General features: G+C 53.2%; 1 protein-coding gene across 1 annotated transcript; it reads left to right on the forward strand.

The window, feature by feature from the left end:
* Positions 1-15827: 15827 nt before the first annotated feature.
* On the forward strand, positions 15828-20047 carry IUM83_19061 (Ubiquitin-specific protease; the record flags this gene model as incomplete). Its single annotated transcript, XM_067944090.1, has 5 exons — positions 15828-16373; positions 16480-16872; positions 16952-17570; positions 19032-19662; positions 19744-20047. 5 exons carry the CDS (start codon positions 15828-15830, stop codon positions 20045-20047), a joined length of 2493 nt encoding a protein of 830 aa, XP_067787814.1.
* Between the last annotated feature and the right edge of the window lie 830 nt (positions 20048-20877).

Here is a 20877-nt window from a genome sequence, read left to right on the forward strand (position 1 = left end):
CTGCGAAGTCTTCTGTGTCTCTCCTCTCCGCGCGCCATTTTCGTTCTGAAGTCATGCCAGATGTCGCAGAGAGGGCGTGATAAGATCACTATCACACTTGCCGTGAATCTGCCGCATTAAGTTCGCACCATAGTGAGCCCTAGTATATTTCCACTAGATTCGCACCTATTCACGGCGTTTATGATATTCTGCTATCACACTTCCTTTTCAGTTGATGCGCCGACGTGAAGATGTAATATATCCGGAAGCATGAGATGGGGATCAGAAGCATACTTGACATTGAGAGATTACGTAGCCATCGCACGTTGCCACGCTTAAGCGTGAACCCCATTGCGACGTGGGATGCTCGTAACTCGAGATGCCAAGTTGCTCTCGCCTGCCATCAATGCTGCTAGAGGTGCTCCAACTTCGTGAGTGTAATGTGTGTATCACTGAAAGACGCTAGATTTCCACCGCCCATGGAGTTTAATCGTAGTAGAATCCACGCCTATGGCGATTAGCGCTGATGCTCCACCACTGCGCAGGGAGTGACAGGATACCCGCTGCGGATCCAGACCTGTTCCGATAGCTGCTGCCTTCAAGGCTTTCGACAACTCCTCGGCCTTGAGCATTCGTACTCGGCTAAATGAGCAGATTGGATCTGTTGGGCGGAGATGGTGCTTTCCCTTCCAGTTCTAGGAATAATGCTGCTCCAAATACCGGACACACCCGTGGGTGGCTGGACCGTCTTAAATGGCGCGACGTTCCGAATCCTTGGTGGTCGGTCTTGCTGCCACGGAGCGTGATTACTGCGAGTGTTGCGTCATGAAAATTAGTTGCGGGCTTTCCTTCGGTATCGAAAACTTCAACGTCGCGACGCTCTAGTGCGTATTTGTGCCGGCCGGCTTTCACTGGCAGAAACTCGGAGCTTCTTAGGAGATAAAAGAAACCCAACAACGCAGTCCCAAGAAAGAGGCGTTGGTTGGGTTTCTTGTAGTCGATGCCGCTTGCCATCCATTCGAGCATGGTGCGCGAGGCGGGTGTCCTGGGTTGGGACCGTGGTCTGGCTCGCCGCATTCCTCCGAACGCTGTTGCGTGACTTGGGCTGATGGCGGGTTCAAATCCTGCGTACACCTTATGATACCAATTGATGTGGCTAATCTGGGCGAGAATGGTGGAGGTAGATCTAGCGACGATCCTGTTGCTGGAGCATGATGACGACCATCTGTCGATGGCAAAGAACACCAGTCGGAGAGACTGGGTGGTCGGATCGTGTTCTGGTAGCCATGGTGAGCTTTCGAGCCGGTGGCAGAATTCGATCCATTGTTTCCAAGTGGACTCGTATTGCCTTCGGGAGGTGTCGGTCAAGGAGCGTCGCGGAAGGGCGACCAGCTGCCGTCGTAAGCCTTCCTCGCTGCGTCGGGAACCGTGACCTGCGCCCAATTAATGATTAGTTCTTCCATTGGGTGAGGTAAGAATCGGACCATGCTTGGGACCCCAGATCGGCGAAAAAATTGGATGACCCTGCAAGGTGTCCAGCAGATATTCTTATACCCCATTCAGCTTCCACCGCGCCAAAAATACGATTCATATCCTGCGAGAACGGATTGGTACTGGCGAGTTGTTGCACCACGTCACTGCTGCGGTGTTGTCTATCCAAAATCGTACGTGAGTCAGCGCGTGGTGACTGGATGTGCGCCACTGCTTTCCCCAGCATAGTACTGTCAGTAAGGCACTGAATTGTTCACGGACGTTGATGCTAAACTGGTGGGTTTCGATGTGGTCTTGCTCGGTAGCATCAAATTGAACCGGTATGAACTCGTGTCGAGCAGGATGCCATATACAGAGTCCGACGTTGCTGGCGTCCATATACAAATGCACCGCCGGTGTCCGAAGTCTGCAAAAATACTCGAGGGGTACATCTCGTAAGCGGCCGTGCTGTAGTATATGCGCAAACCACTGCAGGTCTAGACGTGCGTCATTTGTGACTTCAATAGTGTGGTTTCGTCGGGAACGTTTCTACAGCGCAGCTAATCTCTGAAAGAATGGCTTGGCAGGTCGGATGCAGCAGCAAACATGTCGGAGGCTGCCGAGTAGTTTCGATAGCAATGTCCGTGTGGTTGTTGAATCTTTGCGTGTGGCATTGATACAGACATGGAAATTGAATCCCATTCCAGTCCGAGAGCTACTAGATTGGTGGGCCAACCAGTAAATTTCTTCTCGTTAATTGCGCGAGGTCCCAATACCGCGAGCATTGCCAAGTGAAGGGCACTGTCACATGCTTCTAGACGATTGCCGATGTCGTGTTGCACTAGCACGTGGTCGTCCACCCAATCGTAACAGAAGAACGGTGTGGTGTCTGGATCGTTTGGGCTCAGCGAAGTCGGACTCTCGCGACGGACGAGGTATGATATCGCCTTGCCGAACATTCCGTAGTGAGCTGCAGAGCCCATCCACCCAAATGGCAAGGCCAGATCGATTACTACCACGTCTTCATAGAGGATGAATCGGCGAAAAATGCGCTGACTGCTTCGTGCACATGTAGGTGTTTGTAAGCTGACTTGACATCACCTTTCATCAGCTTTATCACGAGAGAGGGGTTGGTTTGCTTGAGCGTGATGATTCTGCGCGCGGTGACATCAACCAGCTCATCTAATAGCGACGGTATGCTGCCTTTGTCGGACCATGCGTTCGTCGAGTACCCTGTTGGCGATGAAAGATCATGAATCACCCTGGCTTCGATAGCCGGACCCGCGTCGGATTTTTCGACACAACCGAAGGGACGGCAGTGTAGATGCCACTTATTAGCCGCCCTTTGTGATACAACAAGGTATGCCCCACTCTGCTGCCCACTTCGAACGCTTCTGATTAAGGTGTGTTGGTTGAGGCGGATTTATGATTCGGCACGAGCTTGTTGTACGGGTTTCCTTTATCACGGAAGACGTGCTGCACTCCTCGAGTAGCTGTGCTAATGAGCTGGTCGACGTGGTCGTACCCTTGCAGGAGTCATTCATAGAGAGTGGAATTTAATGCCTTGTTGGGGATAGGCGAGGTAGCAGTCTGCCCTCGCCACAGACAAATCGTATCTTCCAAGGTGAGGTTGTCCTGGGTGACCAGCATTGAGGTGGCCCTTACAAGTCCGTGGTCCAATAGAAACTGTGGTGGTGATCCGGCCGTGGTCGCTGCTAGTGGCACACTAGCTGGGGCTCGAATACCAGCACTGTGGAACGCTCTGAGGAGCGCTTGGTGGCGCTCGATTTCTGCCGCTTGTAATTGGTGCTCCAGGGCCTCGATAACTTTGCGCACCACTACGCCTGAACCAGTGTTAGGCCGCAGAATTTGTGCGGCCAGTGCTGCTGGACGTCATTCTTGCCTAGGGAGGTCACGGACACCTCCATAGGTATCTCGGACGTAGTTTGCCGCGATGTCAGGTAGTGTCGGCGGATCGAAGTGTGCTAAGAAGCTCACGTACCACCGGTCCTTATTTGACGAAGGAGAGCCTTGTACGGATATGTACCGAAGGCATAATTGGCGGTCTTCTTTCTTCGGAATGACTTTGTATACTTCTTCAGGGACTTTGCGCTCCCTCCGCTTGGCTTTGGTACATGCCTGAGGAGGGATGCTGAGTCTGGCAGGACCCGCAGGCCCGTGAGGTTGGCGTGTGTCGTATCCTTGGCCTTGGTTTTGCGGGGATCTACGAGACGCCTTAAATAAGAGTCCCGCGAGCTCTGCATCTTGCATGTTGAATCGTGATCGCACGGTAGACCGCGTGTTCGCTCCAGTTCTGATGTCATTGATGACGGCTAAACGATAAGCCCCGAGGACGTTCAAAAACCAAAACGCTAAGATGTTGATCTCGTAAGGGCTCCACGGTGATGATATTGCGTCGTGGATTTCCTCTTGATCCCGTGAGGGACGGAAGGCTGCCTGCCTTCTGTCATATGTGTCGTAGACCAGTATGATGTCTGACGTACTGGACAGAAGTGCAACTGGATGTGACGCGTCTGTCGGGTTTTCGGCCGCACTCCTTCTTGGTGGTTGGGCTGGTTGAGTAGCGTTTTGCTGCTGCCGCAGGGCGTAAGCTGACAGGGCGGGTCCTAACAGTTGCAATAGTGCTGTACTGGATCTGGCTGCGTGTCGTTCTCTGCTGGGACGTCTGGGACGGCTGTATTGATCGGAGTCGGAGCTGCCGGGGTCTCAGTAAGGCGACGACGTTTTGTAGTCGGGTGGTCTTCACACAGGGCAGTGAGCAAATCGGTGAAACGTGTCGAATCCATGGTGGTGGTGTTATTATCTTCTTCCTCCGATGAATCCTCCAGCAGCGTTGGGGATTCGTCGGTTGGAGCGTCGTGAGATTCGGTAGCACGTCGATTTGATCTTGATCGGGCTGGTCGATTGCTATGAGCCAATTCTACAGTAACGTGTCTCTGGCTTGTGGACGAACGGCATCTGCTTCGTGACGTCCTGGTCATGCGTTCCGGACGAGTTGCCGGACCATCGACAAAGGTCTCTCCGATCAGAATGTTGGAGGGACCGGGCGGTTGCCGTCGGTGTAGAATGCATAATTGATGACGTCTCCAACGCTGACCAACTTGTTTTCGCCTGTTCTGGGGCACTTCCATGGAACCAACGAAGATGGTTGAGGGATAGACTGCCGAGTAGCGACACCACCGATGAGTCGGAGATGGATTGAGTTGCGCGTCGGTTGTTCTGGCCGAGAATGCGATCCAAAATTCGACTGTGGATCGCTTCCAGAGCGTCTGACGAGGAAATTTGTGCTCGAACTAGTTCTGCGTGCCACAGGAGTACGGCAATCGCCGGAGCAATTTCGATCGGAACGTTGTGAGGTACATGAATAGATTCGTCCTTCGTTCGTATGGTGTATTCGCTGTCAGTGTATACCGTAATTTGTCCGTGATGGGAATTGTCGTCGATCTAGACATATACAGCCTGAGGCCCGGCATCCCATCCTGTAGCTCGGACCTAGCAACCGCACGCGACCTCGCAGTACATGGGTGAATGCTTGCTGGCACTGGTTGTTCATCGTTTGACTGTGGTAGAATCGCCACTTGGGTTCTGCCACTACGCTTTGCCGTCACTTCCGCGTAGTGTGACCCCTCGATAACCACATTATCTACGTCACTGGGGAAGAGGAGTAGCAGCTGACGCGCCATGGCTGGATGGACTTTCGCGGTTGTCGAGCAACGATGAGGTTTCTAGGAGACCGCAGAACTGGAAATGTGCTCTATCGGCGCGGACGGCGGGTCGCCGGTGGTTTTGCCGCTAAATTTGGCGCCGCTGAGTACTGAAGACGATCTTGAACTTCCGGCTTTCGCTTGAAAAGGCACTTTTTGCCTTCGACCAAAAGACCCAGTGCGGGAAGATCTTTGTAGTATCACAGTTGAGGTAGATGTAATGGTTAACGCCGCACCTGAATCGCCGTATGAAACTAGATTTATATTAAGTGGTTCGCGGCGGGTGATGTGTACGAGATCATGGAGGTGCAGACTGTTGACGTAGAATTTGGCTGTTTTGCTCAACCATGATGTTGTTTTCCTTCACCAGGTCTTATGTGACGGGCCAGGTGTGTGCCCATCACTAGCTTACACGTAGCGTGAGGAAGCTTAGGTTCAGACTAGGAATTAAGAAGACCAAGTAGTCAGTCTTGGTGAAAAATAAACTCTGTTTTATTTTAGAGCCAGGGCGGGTGCCCCTGGTCTCTTGCGAACCACTCAAATACAGGTCAGCACCTAATTGGGTGAAATGGGGTCTGGCTCCCCCTATTTCAACCAATCAGGCGATGCCATATAAGCACACGCTAGCCGTGTGCTGACTCACCTACTTATGTAAATTCAACCTACCTACTTATGTAAATTCAACCTGCCTACTTATGTAACTGGGGCCCATTACATCACCCCCTATTAAAGTTGCTCTTACGCAACATAAGCACAATCACACATTTCCGAAAAGACACCCGAAGAACACCGTAGAAGCCTGACGCGGGGGAGGAACGGCGCTCGGTCCACCGAGCGACATACGACGATGGAGACGCAAGAAGCTGGTACACAGCAAGCCACCTCATCGGCGCACACGCCGATGCAGAGCACGGAGCCTGAACAAGCGTCGGGGCCGCGCAGAGCGAGTGGTGGATCGCGCCTGGCGCGCTGAGCGCGTGGCGACCGAGATCGGCAGTCCAATCGCGAGTTGCTGACGCGTCTGCGGAACTTGGAGGGTCGCGTCTTCGGGTCGGCTCAATCTGAGGCACGTCCGCGCGAGCGGGCGCCTGGTTCAGATGGCTCGTGAGGCACGTCGGGCTGGGCGCCCGACGCACGTTCCGCCAGGGGTTCCTGGTGAATCGAACCCGGGATCTCGGCCGGCCGGTAACGCTTGAGGCGCCCGACGTAGAACGTTGGGTGGAGGCGCAACGAGGACGGGATGTCCAGCGTGTATGCATCGCCAATGGACTTCAAGATCTTGAAGGGGCCGATGAAGCGTGGTGCAAGTTTGTTTGCACCGAGGTTTGTCACGGCGGAGGATCGGATACCTTCAGCAGACGATCGCCCGTGTGAAATGAATCTTTGATTTTTCGCCCATGTTTGTCTGCGTTCTCTTTCTGCTTGTCTACTGCCGCTTGCACTGCATCTCGCACAAACAGTGTGATAGCTTGCCGTTGTAGCACAAATTCCGAACCGCTGCGTGATCAGCGGGGTTCGCCGAAGACGCTTCGCATAGTTGGCTATTGCGTCGTCCGATGGATGCGCTGTCGAATGGCCAGTGGGGTCAATCAAAGTACATTCCGTCCAGTCAGTGAGTGGAGTCGCCGCGTTGCGCGGTGCGGCGAGGGCTTCCTTCACTTGGTCGCGCGTCACAGCATTAGCGCTCGATGCACTCGAAGATGAGTGTCGCGTCACCGGCGTCGCGGCCAGTGTTTGCCCCGCCGGCGTCTCTGTCGGCGGTAAGTCCACAGCGGCAGCTCCTCCCCCACCAAATGTGGAGGTACGTGCTCCCATGGGGAGGCCCAACGCAAGCATAGCGGGGACGCGCGGGTGCCGCGCGGAGTTAATGAAGAATGAAGAATGGAGTCAGACCCGTCGACGAGTACTCAGCGTTGTTCAAGGCGAACTCGGCCAACGGCAAGAATGCACTCCAGCTCGGGAATGATGTCGCGTAGCTCCGGAGCACGTCTTCAACGACACGGTTGACACGCTCGGTCTGACCATCCGTCTCCGGATGTGCCGCGGTCGACATCTTCAGCTTTGTGCCAAGACATTCGAAGAGCTTGGACCAGAACGTGGCGGTGAAGTGGGGGTTTCGATTGGAGACGATTGATCCAGGCAACCCATGGTGTCGAAACACCGCATCCAAGAAGAGCACCGCGGTTTCTTCCGCAGTGACGGTGTCGGACACTGATGTGAGGTGGAACATCTTACTGAACCGGTCCACGGACACGAGAACCCCGGTGCGCCCCTGCTCATCGGGAGGTAGCCCGAAGACAAAGTCCATCGACACCGAGCGCCACCACTCGGTGGGGATTGGGAGTGGGCGCAGTGGGGCCTGTGAGGACGGCGACGGCTTCACTCGCTGGCAAATTTCACAAGTGCGCACCCACTTGCGTACCCACTTGTACAAGTGTGGCCAGTAGAAATCTCGCGCCACCGCCGCGAAAGTCTTTTCGCGTCCCAAGTGACCTCGGGCAGGAGCATCATGATACTCGTGGATGATCCGCGCACGAAGGTCTCCGTCGTTCGGCACCACAATTCTCGGAGCATCGAAGTGGTCGATGGCGTACATCAGTAGAGAGTCATCGAGACTATAACGCTCGGTGTGACTGCGAATTGAGCGCGACAAAGACTTCCGTGTCGCATCACTGGGTGTGTCACGATGGCAGCATACTGTGCGTCGTGTTCATACGCGGCTGTGATCTCCTCTCGCAACGACATCGCAGGGGTGACGCTCGTCAGGTACAAGTTTGACGCCACACATGTCGAGCACGAGTATTTGTCATCATCGTCAGGTGTCTGACGCCCAAGTCGCTCGCGTGGATCGTAGTCAGGACGCCGAGACAACGCGTCGGCGAGGATGTTGTTCTTGCCGGGTTTGTAGTGTACCATGAAGTTATACTCAGAGAAGAATGACAGCCAACGAGCTATCCGCTGAGATAGATGAGGCGATTTCACCACTGTCCGCAGCGATGCGTGGTCGGTTTAAACCGCAAATGTCTGTTCCCCGAGCAGGTAAACCCTGAACTTGACCAGTGCGTAGCGCATGGCGAGGAGCTCCTTGTCGTGCACTGGATAATTCCTCTCCGCCGGCTTCAACTGGCGGGATTGGTAGCTAACCACCCGCTCTCGGCCCTCCTCGTCGAACTGCATCAGGGCATACCCGATGGCGAAGTCGCTCGCGTCGCAGACGACGTGGAATGGTTTCGACTCGTCCGCTAACATCAAGACGGGCGCGGACGACAAGCTCTTCTTCACCGAGTCGAAGGCGGCCTGGTGTTCCTGTCGCCACGACCACATAGTGTCTTTCTTCAGTAGCGACGACAATGGCTGGATCAGCTTGGAATAGTCCTTCATGTACTTGTGCAAGTAGTTTGCCATGCCCAGCCACTGACGCAGCTTGGTGGGATTCGCGGGAGTCGGCCACGAACATATTGACGCGACCTTCTCGGGGTCAGCACGGACTCCATCCTTGTTCACATAGCAGCCTAACACCGGAATCTCCGGTGCGCAAAACACACATTTCTTCAAGTTTGCAGTCAGCTTGTTGTCTCGCATCACCTGGAAGACTTGCCGAAGGTGTTTCATGTGGGCTTCAACGGCGCAGAGCTTGCCCTCAGCGCGACTGTGTACGAAGATATCATCGAAGTAACTCGGTGCGAAGCCGCGAAGTGTAACGGGGTTACACGCACAAGTGGCTACAAGTCACTGGTGATTTTAACAGATAAAATATCTGTTAAAAGTTTTAGATACTTCATCACCTTGATGTAAGTCACACCAATGGATACATTGAAGTGGGCCACCGCAATGAGTGGTCCACACCTACCCAAAGATCCTATTGGTAGAAAGCAGCATCTTTCTACCAATCAGAGACGTGCATATTGGCGGGGCTCTGACAGCCAGCCGCTGTCAACCTCTTTCATAGATGATAAACAGTTTTAGCAGATTTAGGAGGAAGATCAATTTACAAACAATACAGTTCTCATTTTACCTAATCTAAGTCACTTGGAGTCTTTATTTGATTTATATTATACTTGTGGACTCAAGTATAATTAATTCAAATTATTAATAAACTCCTACGCTTCCTCATACACGTAGCGCGACGTGTAAGCAACAGTAGTGAGTCAAGTTAAACCCACTACACGAAGTGGACGCAACACGTGGGAGACCATGCGATTAAATGTTGCTGGTGCGTTCTTCAATCCTTGGTGCATTACTAACCACTCCCAGAGCATGCCGCTCGGCGTGCTCACTGCTGTGAGAGGAATATCGCACTCTCTCATCAGGATCTGGTAGAACCCATTGGTTAGGTCGATGGCACTGTATATCGCGCTATCCGCCATGGAGTCCAGCACCATGTCCTTCGGTGGGATTGGTGTCTGCGCGGGATGGTGGCATCGTTCAACTTGTTGAACGCGTGGATAATGCGCCACCCGCCCGTGGCCTTCCTCACGCAGAAGGTTGGACTCGCGTGCGGCGAGATGCTCTCGCGCACATGTCCTGCCTTGCGGCGACTCTCGAAGAACTGATCCCGCGGAAGCGGCTACTGCCGAGTGACACAATACTTCGTTCCAGGCACGAGGTCGATCTGGTGGCGTACTCCGCGATCCATCGGAAGCTCGGCGGGGATCTTGTCGGGAAAAATGTCCGCGAACTCGCGGGCCGTCTCGTACACCGGGTTGCCCGACACTCGTAGTGCGTCCCAGGATTGCACCGCAAAGCGCTCCTCGCCCGCCGACTTTGGTTCGGCATTCTTGGGTCGGGACAGCTCACCACCATCGCCTTCGACGGTGTTGAACGCTTCCGCCGAACTCGACTCGGTGATTAGGCACACCTGCTCGATCTCACCGGCGTTCAGGGATCGCATGAAGTTCTTCCAGGACAGCCCTGGGAGGCGCGTGATGGACTTCGCTTCGCGAGGCGGACTCGCGACTTCGATAACGCGTGATCAGTGTGGAGCTCCCTCCATGTATTCAAGAACAGACACCGACTCTGTCGGTGGAGTGGCTCCAGCCAGAAGCTCCGGACGTGGCTTCAAGCAACGCTTCGACTTGTTCTTCTTCCTGTGCTTCGAGCGGGTGCTCGAAGAGGACGCGTCGGTTTCACTAGCCGATGAATCACCCTCCTCTAGGTGTGGGAGACCACGCTCGACCATACCGGAGGCACGTGGTTGCACCACGTGCTCGTTTGCGCCATCGGTTTGCGGGAGTAGCACGCGTCCAGCCACTCGCTCAGCTTGGACGGGAGCCCACGCTCGACCGTCGACTCATTGTGCGACGGGAACCCCTGCTCGACCGTCGTCGCGTTGTGCGACGGGAACCCATGCTCCACCGCCAACTTGTAGCTCGGCGGGAACCCATGCTCGACCGCCTTCTCATCTTGCGGGAACTCACGCTCTACCGCTGCATTGTTCAGCGGGAACTCATTCTCGACCGCCGTGCTCTTGATTGTCTTGGGCTGTGGGAGCGCCTCGCGCTCGACAACCTCGTCTTCATCCTCGCGTTGACGCGAGGGAACTTTTTCATACAAATCTAACAACACAGCACAAGCCATGCATAGAGGGCCATCGCTCGCTCTGTGCACGACTCGCGTCGTGGTGTTCTTGTCTACAACGGTGACGTGAGGCCAGTCGCTTGGGGCTACCAAGAGGTGCGTGAACACTTCACGAACGTCGAAGCCGCGTCGACGCTTGACTGACCGAGCTAGCCAGTCAATGTCTGGCTGATACCGTACAAGCCACGGGATACCTAGGATGCAGTCGAACGCATAATTCATCTCAATCACGAGAAAGTCATCACAGCTGCGGAAGGTATCAAACGTATACGGCAGTGAGACCTCGCACCGCGCAACACGGTGGGCCTTGCCATCCGCAAGCTTGACTTCCACCTCGCTCGGACCCGTCCGGACGCGAACGCTCTCAGGGAGCACCGACAGACACGACGCGCGAAAGAAGTTATTGGTCGTTCCTGAGTCCAGGAGCACGCGCAGTGGGCGCCGGGCACCGGCGACATGAAGACTGACAATGATCAGTCTCGAGTCGCCACTTGTAGTGGACGCATTGAAACGTGCGTACAGCACGGGAGGGCTAGAAGGTCCGGTTGCCACCGGAGGACCCGGGCCTTCATTCCAGCCAGTAGGGCGCCTCGCACCTACTGGCCCCGACCGTTTTTTGATTGAGCGACCGGGGTAGCATCGGCATCGACGTGCGCGAGAACAGGAGCTGGTGCGCGGCATTCCGCCGCGCGGTGACCAATCTTCTGGCAGCGGAAGCAAGTCAGGGGACAAGAGTTCCGTCCACTGCCCCCACTATGAGACGAGCGCCGTCGATCACCCGACGTTTGAATGGCGTCGATCTCCATTGGTTCGGGCGCTGAAACCCGAGAAACGTCCGGCACGGCTCGGGCGTATGATGCCGCCACCACGTAGTCCTCGCGGAGCGCGAGAGCGAATACCTCCTCCAGGGAGGAGGGTTCTGCGCGGGTTAGACAGTACCGCGTCATGCCCTCACGCATCCCGAAGACGAAGACGTCCACCGGTGACGAGGATGGGCGATGATGCACGACGCGAGGTGTCGTGTCTTCTGGACGTAGTCGCGCATGGGCACCTTGCCTTGCTTGAGGGCGAAGAATTCCGCACGAATACGCGACTCATCTTGTGGCGGCTCGAAGGCGAGCCGCAGATCACTCTGGAGGGCCTCTATAGTGGGGAACGCGAGAGGATCCACGACGAGTTTGCCGAGGGCCCACTCCTTTGCCTTACCGGCCAACCCGGAGAGTACAAAGTTGACCTTCGCCGTCGGCGCCTCGATAATCCGCGAGGCGATAGCGATGTCAATCTCTCGAAACCAGCGGTTCAGTGGTAGTCGGTCGTTGCCCACGCCAGAATACGTGGACGTTTCCAGTTTCACGATATCGTTCTTGGATGGGCGCGAGGGAGTTGACACCCGCCGATTCGCGTCGGCGAGCTCGCGTTCCATGAACTCTTGGGCGGCTTGACGCTGTTGTTCCGGCATCGCTAAGCTCAGCAGCGATGTGACCACAGACTCTCCTGACACCGTTGCGAGGCGGTGGGGAGCTTCCCACTCAATGCGCGTGAGGTGAGGGAAGGCACCGTGTTTCAGAGTCACCTCTGAAGGTCCAGACGTCAGGACTTGGCTCATCTTGGTCTTGGTCGTTGGAAGGACTACTAAGTGCTACCAGGTGTAACGGGCCAGGTGTGTGCCCGTCACTAGCTTACACGTAGCGTGAGGAAGCTTAGGTTCAGACTAGGAATTAAGAAGACCAAGTAGTCAGTCTTGGTGAAAAATCAATTGTGTTTTATTTTAGTGCCAGAGCGGCTGCCCCTGGTCTCTTGCGAACCACTCAAATACAGGTCAGCACCTAATTGGGTGAAATGGGGTCTGGCTCCCCCTATTTCAACCAATCAGGCGATGCCATATCAGCACACGCTAGCCGTGTGCTGACTCACCTACTTATGTAAATTCAACCTACCTACTTATGTAACTGGGGCCCATTGGGGGGGGGGGTCCCACCGGCAAATTTTTAGTAGGCTACTCAAGATTGGCAACTCAATAAATCCAGCGAAATCATGAGTTGTGTTTCCACCGGCATATTTTGAGAAGGCGCGGCCTTTCGTCCATTCCAAAGAGCTGCTTGACGATGGAAGAGCTGGCTAGCGGAACGCTAGTAGTTCTGTATAGGTTTCTGTCTCGAGGCTACGCATCATCTAGCGGCGGCGAGGACAGTGACGACACTGATGAAGCAGTGCAGTACTTGCTCAGTGGCAATGCCCGTACCAGTGGATTGTTTGTCGGGGCCGACCAATGCAATGACGAAGAAAAGTGGTGGGTGAAGCCGCGTAGTGGGGAATGGATCTGTGAGCTGGTTGCCTCCCAGTCACTGTTCGATGATGAACGCTTTCATGGCAGCTTTAGGATGCGGCGACTTACGTTTGAAAAGCTCTTTGCCATGGTGAAGGCCTTCGTCTCCACCACTGCACGAAGATTGCGCTGCATCCGTGGTTTGGTTGTTGTCAGCGAAGTCCGCAAAAAATGTCTGACGAGGAGCACTACTATCCTCTCTCTCAAAGATAGGCGTATAGGAAACTAAAGCGGAAGGCTCGACAGAGTCATCACCGCCTAAAATGTTCTTCAAAGCATTGAATACGGCTATATCCATGTCGGCATTGCGAGCGTCAGTCTTGTTAGTAGCCTTGATGGCTTTCTTTTGCTCACGTGACAGTTCAAACCAACAAGGCTGGCCGGTTGATCCGACCACACGGTTGTTGTTAAATGCGACTATGAACTTGTACGCAACAGGCAAGTTGTTCTTCTTGTCGATGACTGATTTCTCAGTGCGAGACGTGGTACCACCACACAGCGTCTTGAATTGCTCGAATACTCGCGTGTTAAGAAGGGCCGTCGACTCCCCCTTCTCTGCTGGGGTATCCAGCTCAACTCGTCATGCCTCGATGAGCTTCAGGATCTCCGTTGTAGTCCAGTTAGGCCCTCGAGCACGAGATTCGCCCTGCTGCTTCTGCTGCTTCGTCTTCGCCATGAGACCTTCTCCCCCGCCCCCTACTCAAGATTTTTTGCAGTAGCAGAAATCCTACTGCAAAAATCCGCACCTTCTGACGGGTTATTGAGTAGGAAAGTAATGAATCAGGTTAGGTTCTCAAAATCGCCTACTCAAGAGTTACCGGTGGGACCCCCCCCCCCCCATTACATCTTATCCTTATAGAATTTGGCTGTTTTGCCTAACCATGACTTCACCAGGTCTTAACATGAATAATGCGGTACAGTGAAAAAGAAGTGCGTTTTTGAACGTTACTTATTTTCCCGCTCTCAACTCCTAGGAGAAACTGAAACGGTACACCTGATCGGTTAAACTTGGTTTTGGTATCGATATCCATATCCCGAACGTCTCATTCTCTATATCTAACTACAACGAAGTAGAATGAAAGAAGTGCATCCTCGAGTAGAGATTCTACAGGAGAACGTCGGTATGCTCGTTTGAAGTCCCCTTGTGAATAAATGAAGAAGTTATAGTGAGTCCCCCACCGACCACGCGAAAAAACTTGGGAGCGGGAGAATATGCGTTCCAAACTAAACCTAGCCCCCAATCGGTAAGCCAATCAAATATCCGGAAATTTATGGGAGCAGGAAAATAAAAACCGACCAAAGATGAGTGCAGCTTAAATGTTGTCAAACGCATTCTTTTAATGAAGTTCGGTACAGGATTAGAAAAGACACGGCATCTAGTATTACTCTATACCGCAACCCCCCCCCCCGCCACCCTCGCCGTAGCCCTTACACTTGGAGCTAGACCCACCGGTCTCCTTGAATCCACCACTAACCTTACCAACTCCATTCCCTGCAGGGTATGCGTTAGGTGCGGTTGTTTATACGAACTTTTTGCATGCGCTATATAATATATTATAATACAAGCACATTCCAGTAACAGGATCTTGTCAGGCAAGAAGAGGCTCTTACAAACGCCAGATACCCACTTGAAAGTAATAACAGTACGGGCTGCTGTCGCGGGTATACCCGTCGGCGAGCCGCGCTTAGCGCGACCTTGGGAACAGCTGGCCGTCAAAACCGCAATCAAACAAATAAAATGAAATGTAATAACAGTACAGACTCACCACTGTGCCCTCAGAACGCCAGAAATTGGAAACTAACACTTGCACTGAGCACTTCGGACCACCTCCAAAACAAAAAGGGTTTGAGAAGATCGATAGCCTCAGAGATGCCCACTACTGCCTTCCATTTCCGTAGCGCGGCCCAGCCGGAGTAGCCAAGAGGGTGGAGCGGTCTTAAACGGATCCGGAGTCGCTGGAATTGGTAGTAGCTGAACACTTTCTTTTTCAGGCGGAAAGGGGCTCGTACAAACGCCGAATACCTCGTACATGTACTTGGAAGGTATTAGCAGTACAGATCCACCACAGTTCCCTCACAACGCCTGCTGTCAAATACGGCTATAGACTGAGCGACGTCTACGGCGGCGCACACTGCAACAAGTACTCCGACATGGAGTTGGACATACTGTCAACCCAGTCACGATCCGCACGGGCGAGCGACTAATGGCGTTGGTCTCGAGATCGCCGACCCCTCGACTACCTTGTACCACGACTGTGGCGGAGGCACGGCTAACATACTCACGCCCGGCAATTGTGAGCATATCACGGGAATCGAGACCCACTGGAGCGAGTACTATAACCACTCGCGCATCCGGTACATCAAGTTCACCACTACCGCCAGCAACACTATATAGGGTGGCACTCGCACGACTCCCGAGGGCTACCAGCTGGGCGGCTTCGTTTGCACCAACGGCAAGGATATAAACTCGGTGGGAGCCATTTGGACGAAAATCAACACTGACGACGACGATCGGAGTTGTTCCCTTCTGTAACGTCGCCATAGTGCAGACAAGGATGCCTCGAAGCCTAGAAGCCGCACAAAGTATCAATAACCGGAGTAAAAAAAAAAACTAAACAAAAATCAACTTCGTCTTGCCCCATCAATCTCCCACCCGCAATATTCTTCACCAATCAAACCACCGAACGTCTCCAATCCAAAAATATCACTTCCTGCCACCCAATCACAGAGCTCCCCACTTCTTCATTTCGATGCCAGGCCGCTCCAAGCGCAAGCGCGAGGCCGCCGCGCCCGCCGAGGACGCGCGTCTGGAGGACCCGTACCTGCTGCGGGCGCCGCCCTGCCGCCTGTCCGACCACCACCGGCGGCGCGCCACGGCGCTGCGCAACTGCGCGGACAATCCCAACTGCCTCTACGGGCTGGGCGAGCGCCAGCGCGGCGTGTGGCGGCGCGACAGCCTTCTGCTGCGCGTGTTCGGGGACGACCCGCGGGCGCGGCGCCGCGGGACCGGGTCGGGATCGGGATCGGGCCGGCCCACTCCGTGTGGATTACGCAATCTTGGGGCAACCTGCTACCTGAACAGCATGTTGCAGTGCCTGTTCGTGAACCTGCCCTTCCGGCGTGCCGTGTACGAGTGGGAGCCCAAGGACGCGCCCGTGGACAGGGAGCAGGAGATGCAGATGCGCGCGCTGCAGAAGCTGTTCGCCCAGATGCAGCTGGGCAATGAGAGCTACTACGACCCCACGGAGTTCGCCTCCACGTTGTCACTGAACAATGTGATGCAGCAAGATGCACAGGTGGAAAAACATTAATTTTTAGAGGTTCTTGAAGGGTCAGAGATTTTTGTATTGTTGTGGCTGATTTATTTTTGTTGTTTTTGTGTGTGTTTTTTTGTGGTTGTAGGAGTTTAGCAAATTGTTGCTAACGCATCTGCGGACGATCTTCGCGCAGTCGCGGTTCTCGAGGCACTGGGACTTGGTGGACAGGATTTTCCAGGGTCAGATGAGCTACGTGACCAAGTGTCTGCGCTGCAGGAACAAGTCCATGCACCCGTCGTCGTACTACGAGATCTCGCTGAACATCAAGGGACACAAGAGCGTGGAGGACTGCATCGGGTCGTACCTGGCTGCGGAGGTGCTGGACGGAGATAATAAGTACTTTTGCGAGCACTGTGATGCTAAGCAGTGTGCAGAGAGATTTTTGGAGCTCAAGCCGCGGGCGCTGCCCCCAACTTTGATGGTGCAGCTGATGCGGTTTGTGTATGACGCAAAAGCTGGGCGGAAGAAAAAGTTGACGGTGCGTTTTGAGCTTGAAAAAAAGATGATGTCAGTGCCATGGACTGACGGTTTGGCTTTAACGTTATTGATGCGTCCAGGACTTGATTGAAATCAATGAGACGTTAAATATGACCGAGTTGCTGCGTCGCGGTGGCCACGCCGAAGCATTTGGTGAATCTGTGGGCGATGCTGTTTATCGATTACAAGGTTACCTTAATCACCGTGGAAAAAGCGCGCACGTAGGGCACTATACGGCTTCCGTCGCCTACCCTAACGCAGAGCAACTTGATGACGAAGGCGAAGACCCGGCCGTAGATTGGTTTGAATTCGACGATGCGGTGGTGAGCGATATGACGAAGACGGACGCAGCAAAAGAGCGCACACATGGGAAGAAAATTCGCTCGCGCGATATTTACATGCTTTTGTATGTTCGTGATGATTCCGCAAGTGGCGACAGCTTTAATTCTACTCGCAACGGACATGCAATAGTGGTGCCGCAGCCTTCAAAAACGTGTCGAGAAGAAGTGGATGCGCTGAATGCAGCTTTTGACGCTGACGTTGAAGAGTATACTACCAAGGCGAGCGGCATGGAAGCGCGCATTAATAAGCGCCTTGATGCGTATAAGCGCTTCTTTGAGAAAGGTCAGCCGTATCCTGATTCGTCCGCTACTCATTTCTACTGGGTGGACACTGAGTGGCTGCGTCGCTGGGTGACGGGTGAGGAAAATGATAGCTCTATGATGACGGATCGATCAAATGGAAAGGATCATGAAGAACCCAAAGATCAATCGAGTGAGCATAACGAAGATGACGACGATGATTGTATAATAATTGATTCTCCAGAGGTGAAATCAGAGGTAAAGAACGAAAAGTCTGGTGAGAACGGAGATTCTATGACAGAAAGTGACTGTTCTGGTGGCGGCGAGTCAACTCGAGTTCGTGACGATGTCGAAATTATCGGCGAGACACCTCCATCCGCTTCACCTCTTCCATCTCCCCCTGATGTACCACCCATCGACACTGATGTGAGTGGGTCTGCGCCGGTGTGCGATGATGAAATTCCGTTCAAGAAACCTGCCAATGTTGCGCTTTTTTGCTGCACTCACTCGACTGGTCTTAGTAATGAAACAAGCAATGTGAAGAGGGAGAGAGCCGAGCCGGTCCTTCGTTTTGCACCCGAGAATGCGCCGAGATTAAAGCGTATTTCTGCAAAGCTGTTTGCGTATTTGCAAGAAGAGTGCGGTCTAGAACAAGGCGAGGATGACTCGGTGTCTTCTGGTAGCCCCATGCCGATGAGGGTATTCGAAGCGCCGACATATCGATGTGCTATCTGTGAGGAAGAATTCCGTAACAAACTCTTGAATGATGGTGATCGTTTGAAAGAAGTAAAAGAGGAGCTTGAGCTGCTAAAGGGGACTCCTGCTAGCATATCGGCTGCTGTTGCAGAAGGAGGTGCTTACTTAGTCAGCCGTGCTTGGATTAGAAGCTACAAAGCTCATCTTCAGATGTTGCACAGAGAGCTGTCCCACGCAGCTTCAAAGAGCAAAAAAGGAAGAAAGTCACTCACACCACAAGAAGTCAATGAATTTTTTGCAACGTCAAAGGATGGAGCCAGCGATGACACTAACGCAGAAAACGGAGACGGAGAGGAGCTCGACGCGTGGCAAAAGCCAATCAACGTGGATATTACGTGTGTACATGGCAATCTTACGCTTGAAAAGCGAACATATCGCCCCGTACCCGCAGAGACGTGGTCGTACTTTAGTGCTAAGTTTCCCTACCGCGCCGAGTACGCGGAAGCAGCAACCGGTACTTGCCCGCAATGCCAGGTCGACGATATGGCCAGCAAGGAGTGTATTCAGGTGGAACGTGATGTGCGTGACGAAATTCTATCGGTTCCTGCGCTGGACGCTTTATATCGACGAAAACCCAAGGGAGAATCCATTAGGCTTAACGATGTTTTTGAATTGCCTCCTGCACACCGTGGCAGTGGGCTAGAGAAGGCGTCGTCCTGGACTAAACGTGACGCATCGAAAATTCCACGTCGAATGTTTTTGGTGTCTCGCCTTTGGTTATCTCAATGGAGGGAGTACATCCGAAACGTGGAGGAAGATTCGCCGCCAACTCTGTCGCTGTCATCTTTACTTTGTTCGCATCAGAAGTTGGTATTGCCCCCAGGACTGTTGGCAGCGCAGCAAGGAAATTTTGTGGATGCAAGCTCATTGGAGGTGGAGTTCGTTTCTCTGGATGAAATCCAGGCTCTTGCCGAGCGCTATGGCAACTCTGAGCTGCCGTTCTATTACGGTCTTCTAATCTCGAACATCACGGAGTCTGGTGAAGAGAAGTCTCATGTCGTATGGCGGCACTGCTCGCTGGCATCGCTAGAGTATGGCCACGAGAAAGCTCTCAGTAGTGAAGGCTGCCCAGACGGAGTTGTGCCTTTAGTATGTCAGGACTCAAACGATGAGGGTGTTATGTGTGCTGAATGCCAAGCCAGCTCCGATCGAAGACATCGCGACGAGCTCGAGAACTTTTCAAATCGTGTGGTGAACGTCCAACAGTTAAGTGACGACCAGGCTGTCCCGACGAGTGATAACTTGACTTCAGACGCGAACACCTCAGGCCGACGACGTTCTCGACGCATTCGTCCAGGATCAGCGTGTACGTGGCCAGTCCCAGCTAACGCTACCGACACGGTGTACATGCTGAAGGCGAAGATTTATGCGGAAATTGATGCGATGCCCATCTGCCAGCGGCTATACTACAAGGGCGAGGTGCTGCAAGACCATCGCACGCTCAAGCAATGCGGGTGAGTTGCACACGAGCTTGCCCACTTCACTATAGATGCATCATTTGACAGTGCCATGCTTGTTTGGTATCATTGATCCAGGGTCAAAGCTGGAGACGCTGTCTTCATGAGGCTTTCAGAAGACAATGCCGACGACCTGGTCGTGGACGAAAGCCAGGAGCGTGAGGTTGGCTTCGCAGACTCGGTCTTCCTTTCGCACCCATCGCCGTCGGCTTCCATGGCGGAAAATGGAGTCCCAGACACCAGCGGCGACCGCGCCATGGCCTTAGCAATCGCCAACAGCCACGGAAGTCGAGTATGGGTGTGTCCTGCATGCACATATGTCAACGACGACACGGATGCTGCCTGCGATATGTGCTCAACGACGAAAGGTGGTTCCAAATGACCTCAATAATGCTAATAACAATATACAACGGCTCCAGAATGTCACCACGTATTCTGCCGCTAGCCTGTCCATCATGTACAGAGAGCTCCAGTTGTCGGAACTTTCAATGTTCAACAGAATCGTCAATCATCAGGTGCCACCCCTTTCTCGATACTACCGTATAGTCGTAGTCCTAGGCGTCGTTTGCTTAGCTAGGACGTAGCCAATAAAAAGTGGCGCGTATCTCTAAACAGATGCAAGATTACTACTCGCTATTTTAAAGTTTTGCTTTGCTAAAAAGAGGTCTGCCTCACTAACACATCTCGAAGGCGCACGGCAACAGCTCTGGGGTGCCCCCGCATCAATGGACTGGGAAAGAAACGTAAGAAGTATCAGTGTATAGCAGTAGAGTACTCGCACAAGTTCGAAGTTATCAACGACAAGAATCTACGGCAGTTAGGTGATGCAACGGTGCTATCATTTGTAAAGAAAATACAACGTCATTCAGATTTGGCGAGACTCTTCTCCCCTGGCCCTCGAACAATCGACATCTCACTAGGTATTCCTCAACTTCAAGTAGAACCGGCACGTATCGGAATACGAGGGCTAAAACCAGGTCCCAGACCCAAGCCCAAGCGAAAACCGGCAAAGAACGCGCTCTAGTAATTGACCCCAATCCCAATCCCAATTATTGCTCTTAAATACCAGGCGATGAGCATTTACACTTCATTTTCAATTTAAATATCTTTTTTCATTTAAATAATCTGTACTCTTTTAAATATCAGGCGACGAGCATTTATATTTCATTTTCCTTTTAAATATTCATTTTTTCATTTAGAAAAATGCATTTG

The sequence above is a fragment of the Phytophthora cinnamomi genome, assembly GCF_018691715.1.
Source record: "Phytophthora cinnamomi strain GKB4 chromosome Unknown Contig57, whole genome shotgun sequence".
Taxonomy (NCBI): Eukaryota; Oomycota; class Peronosporomycetes; order Peronosporales; family Peronosporaceae; genus Phytophthora; species Phytophthora cinnamomi.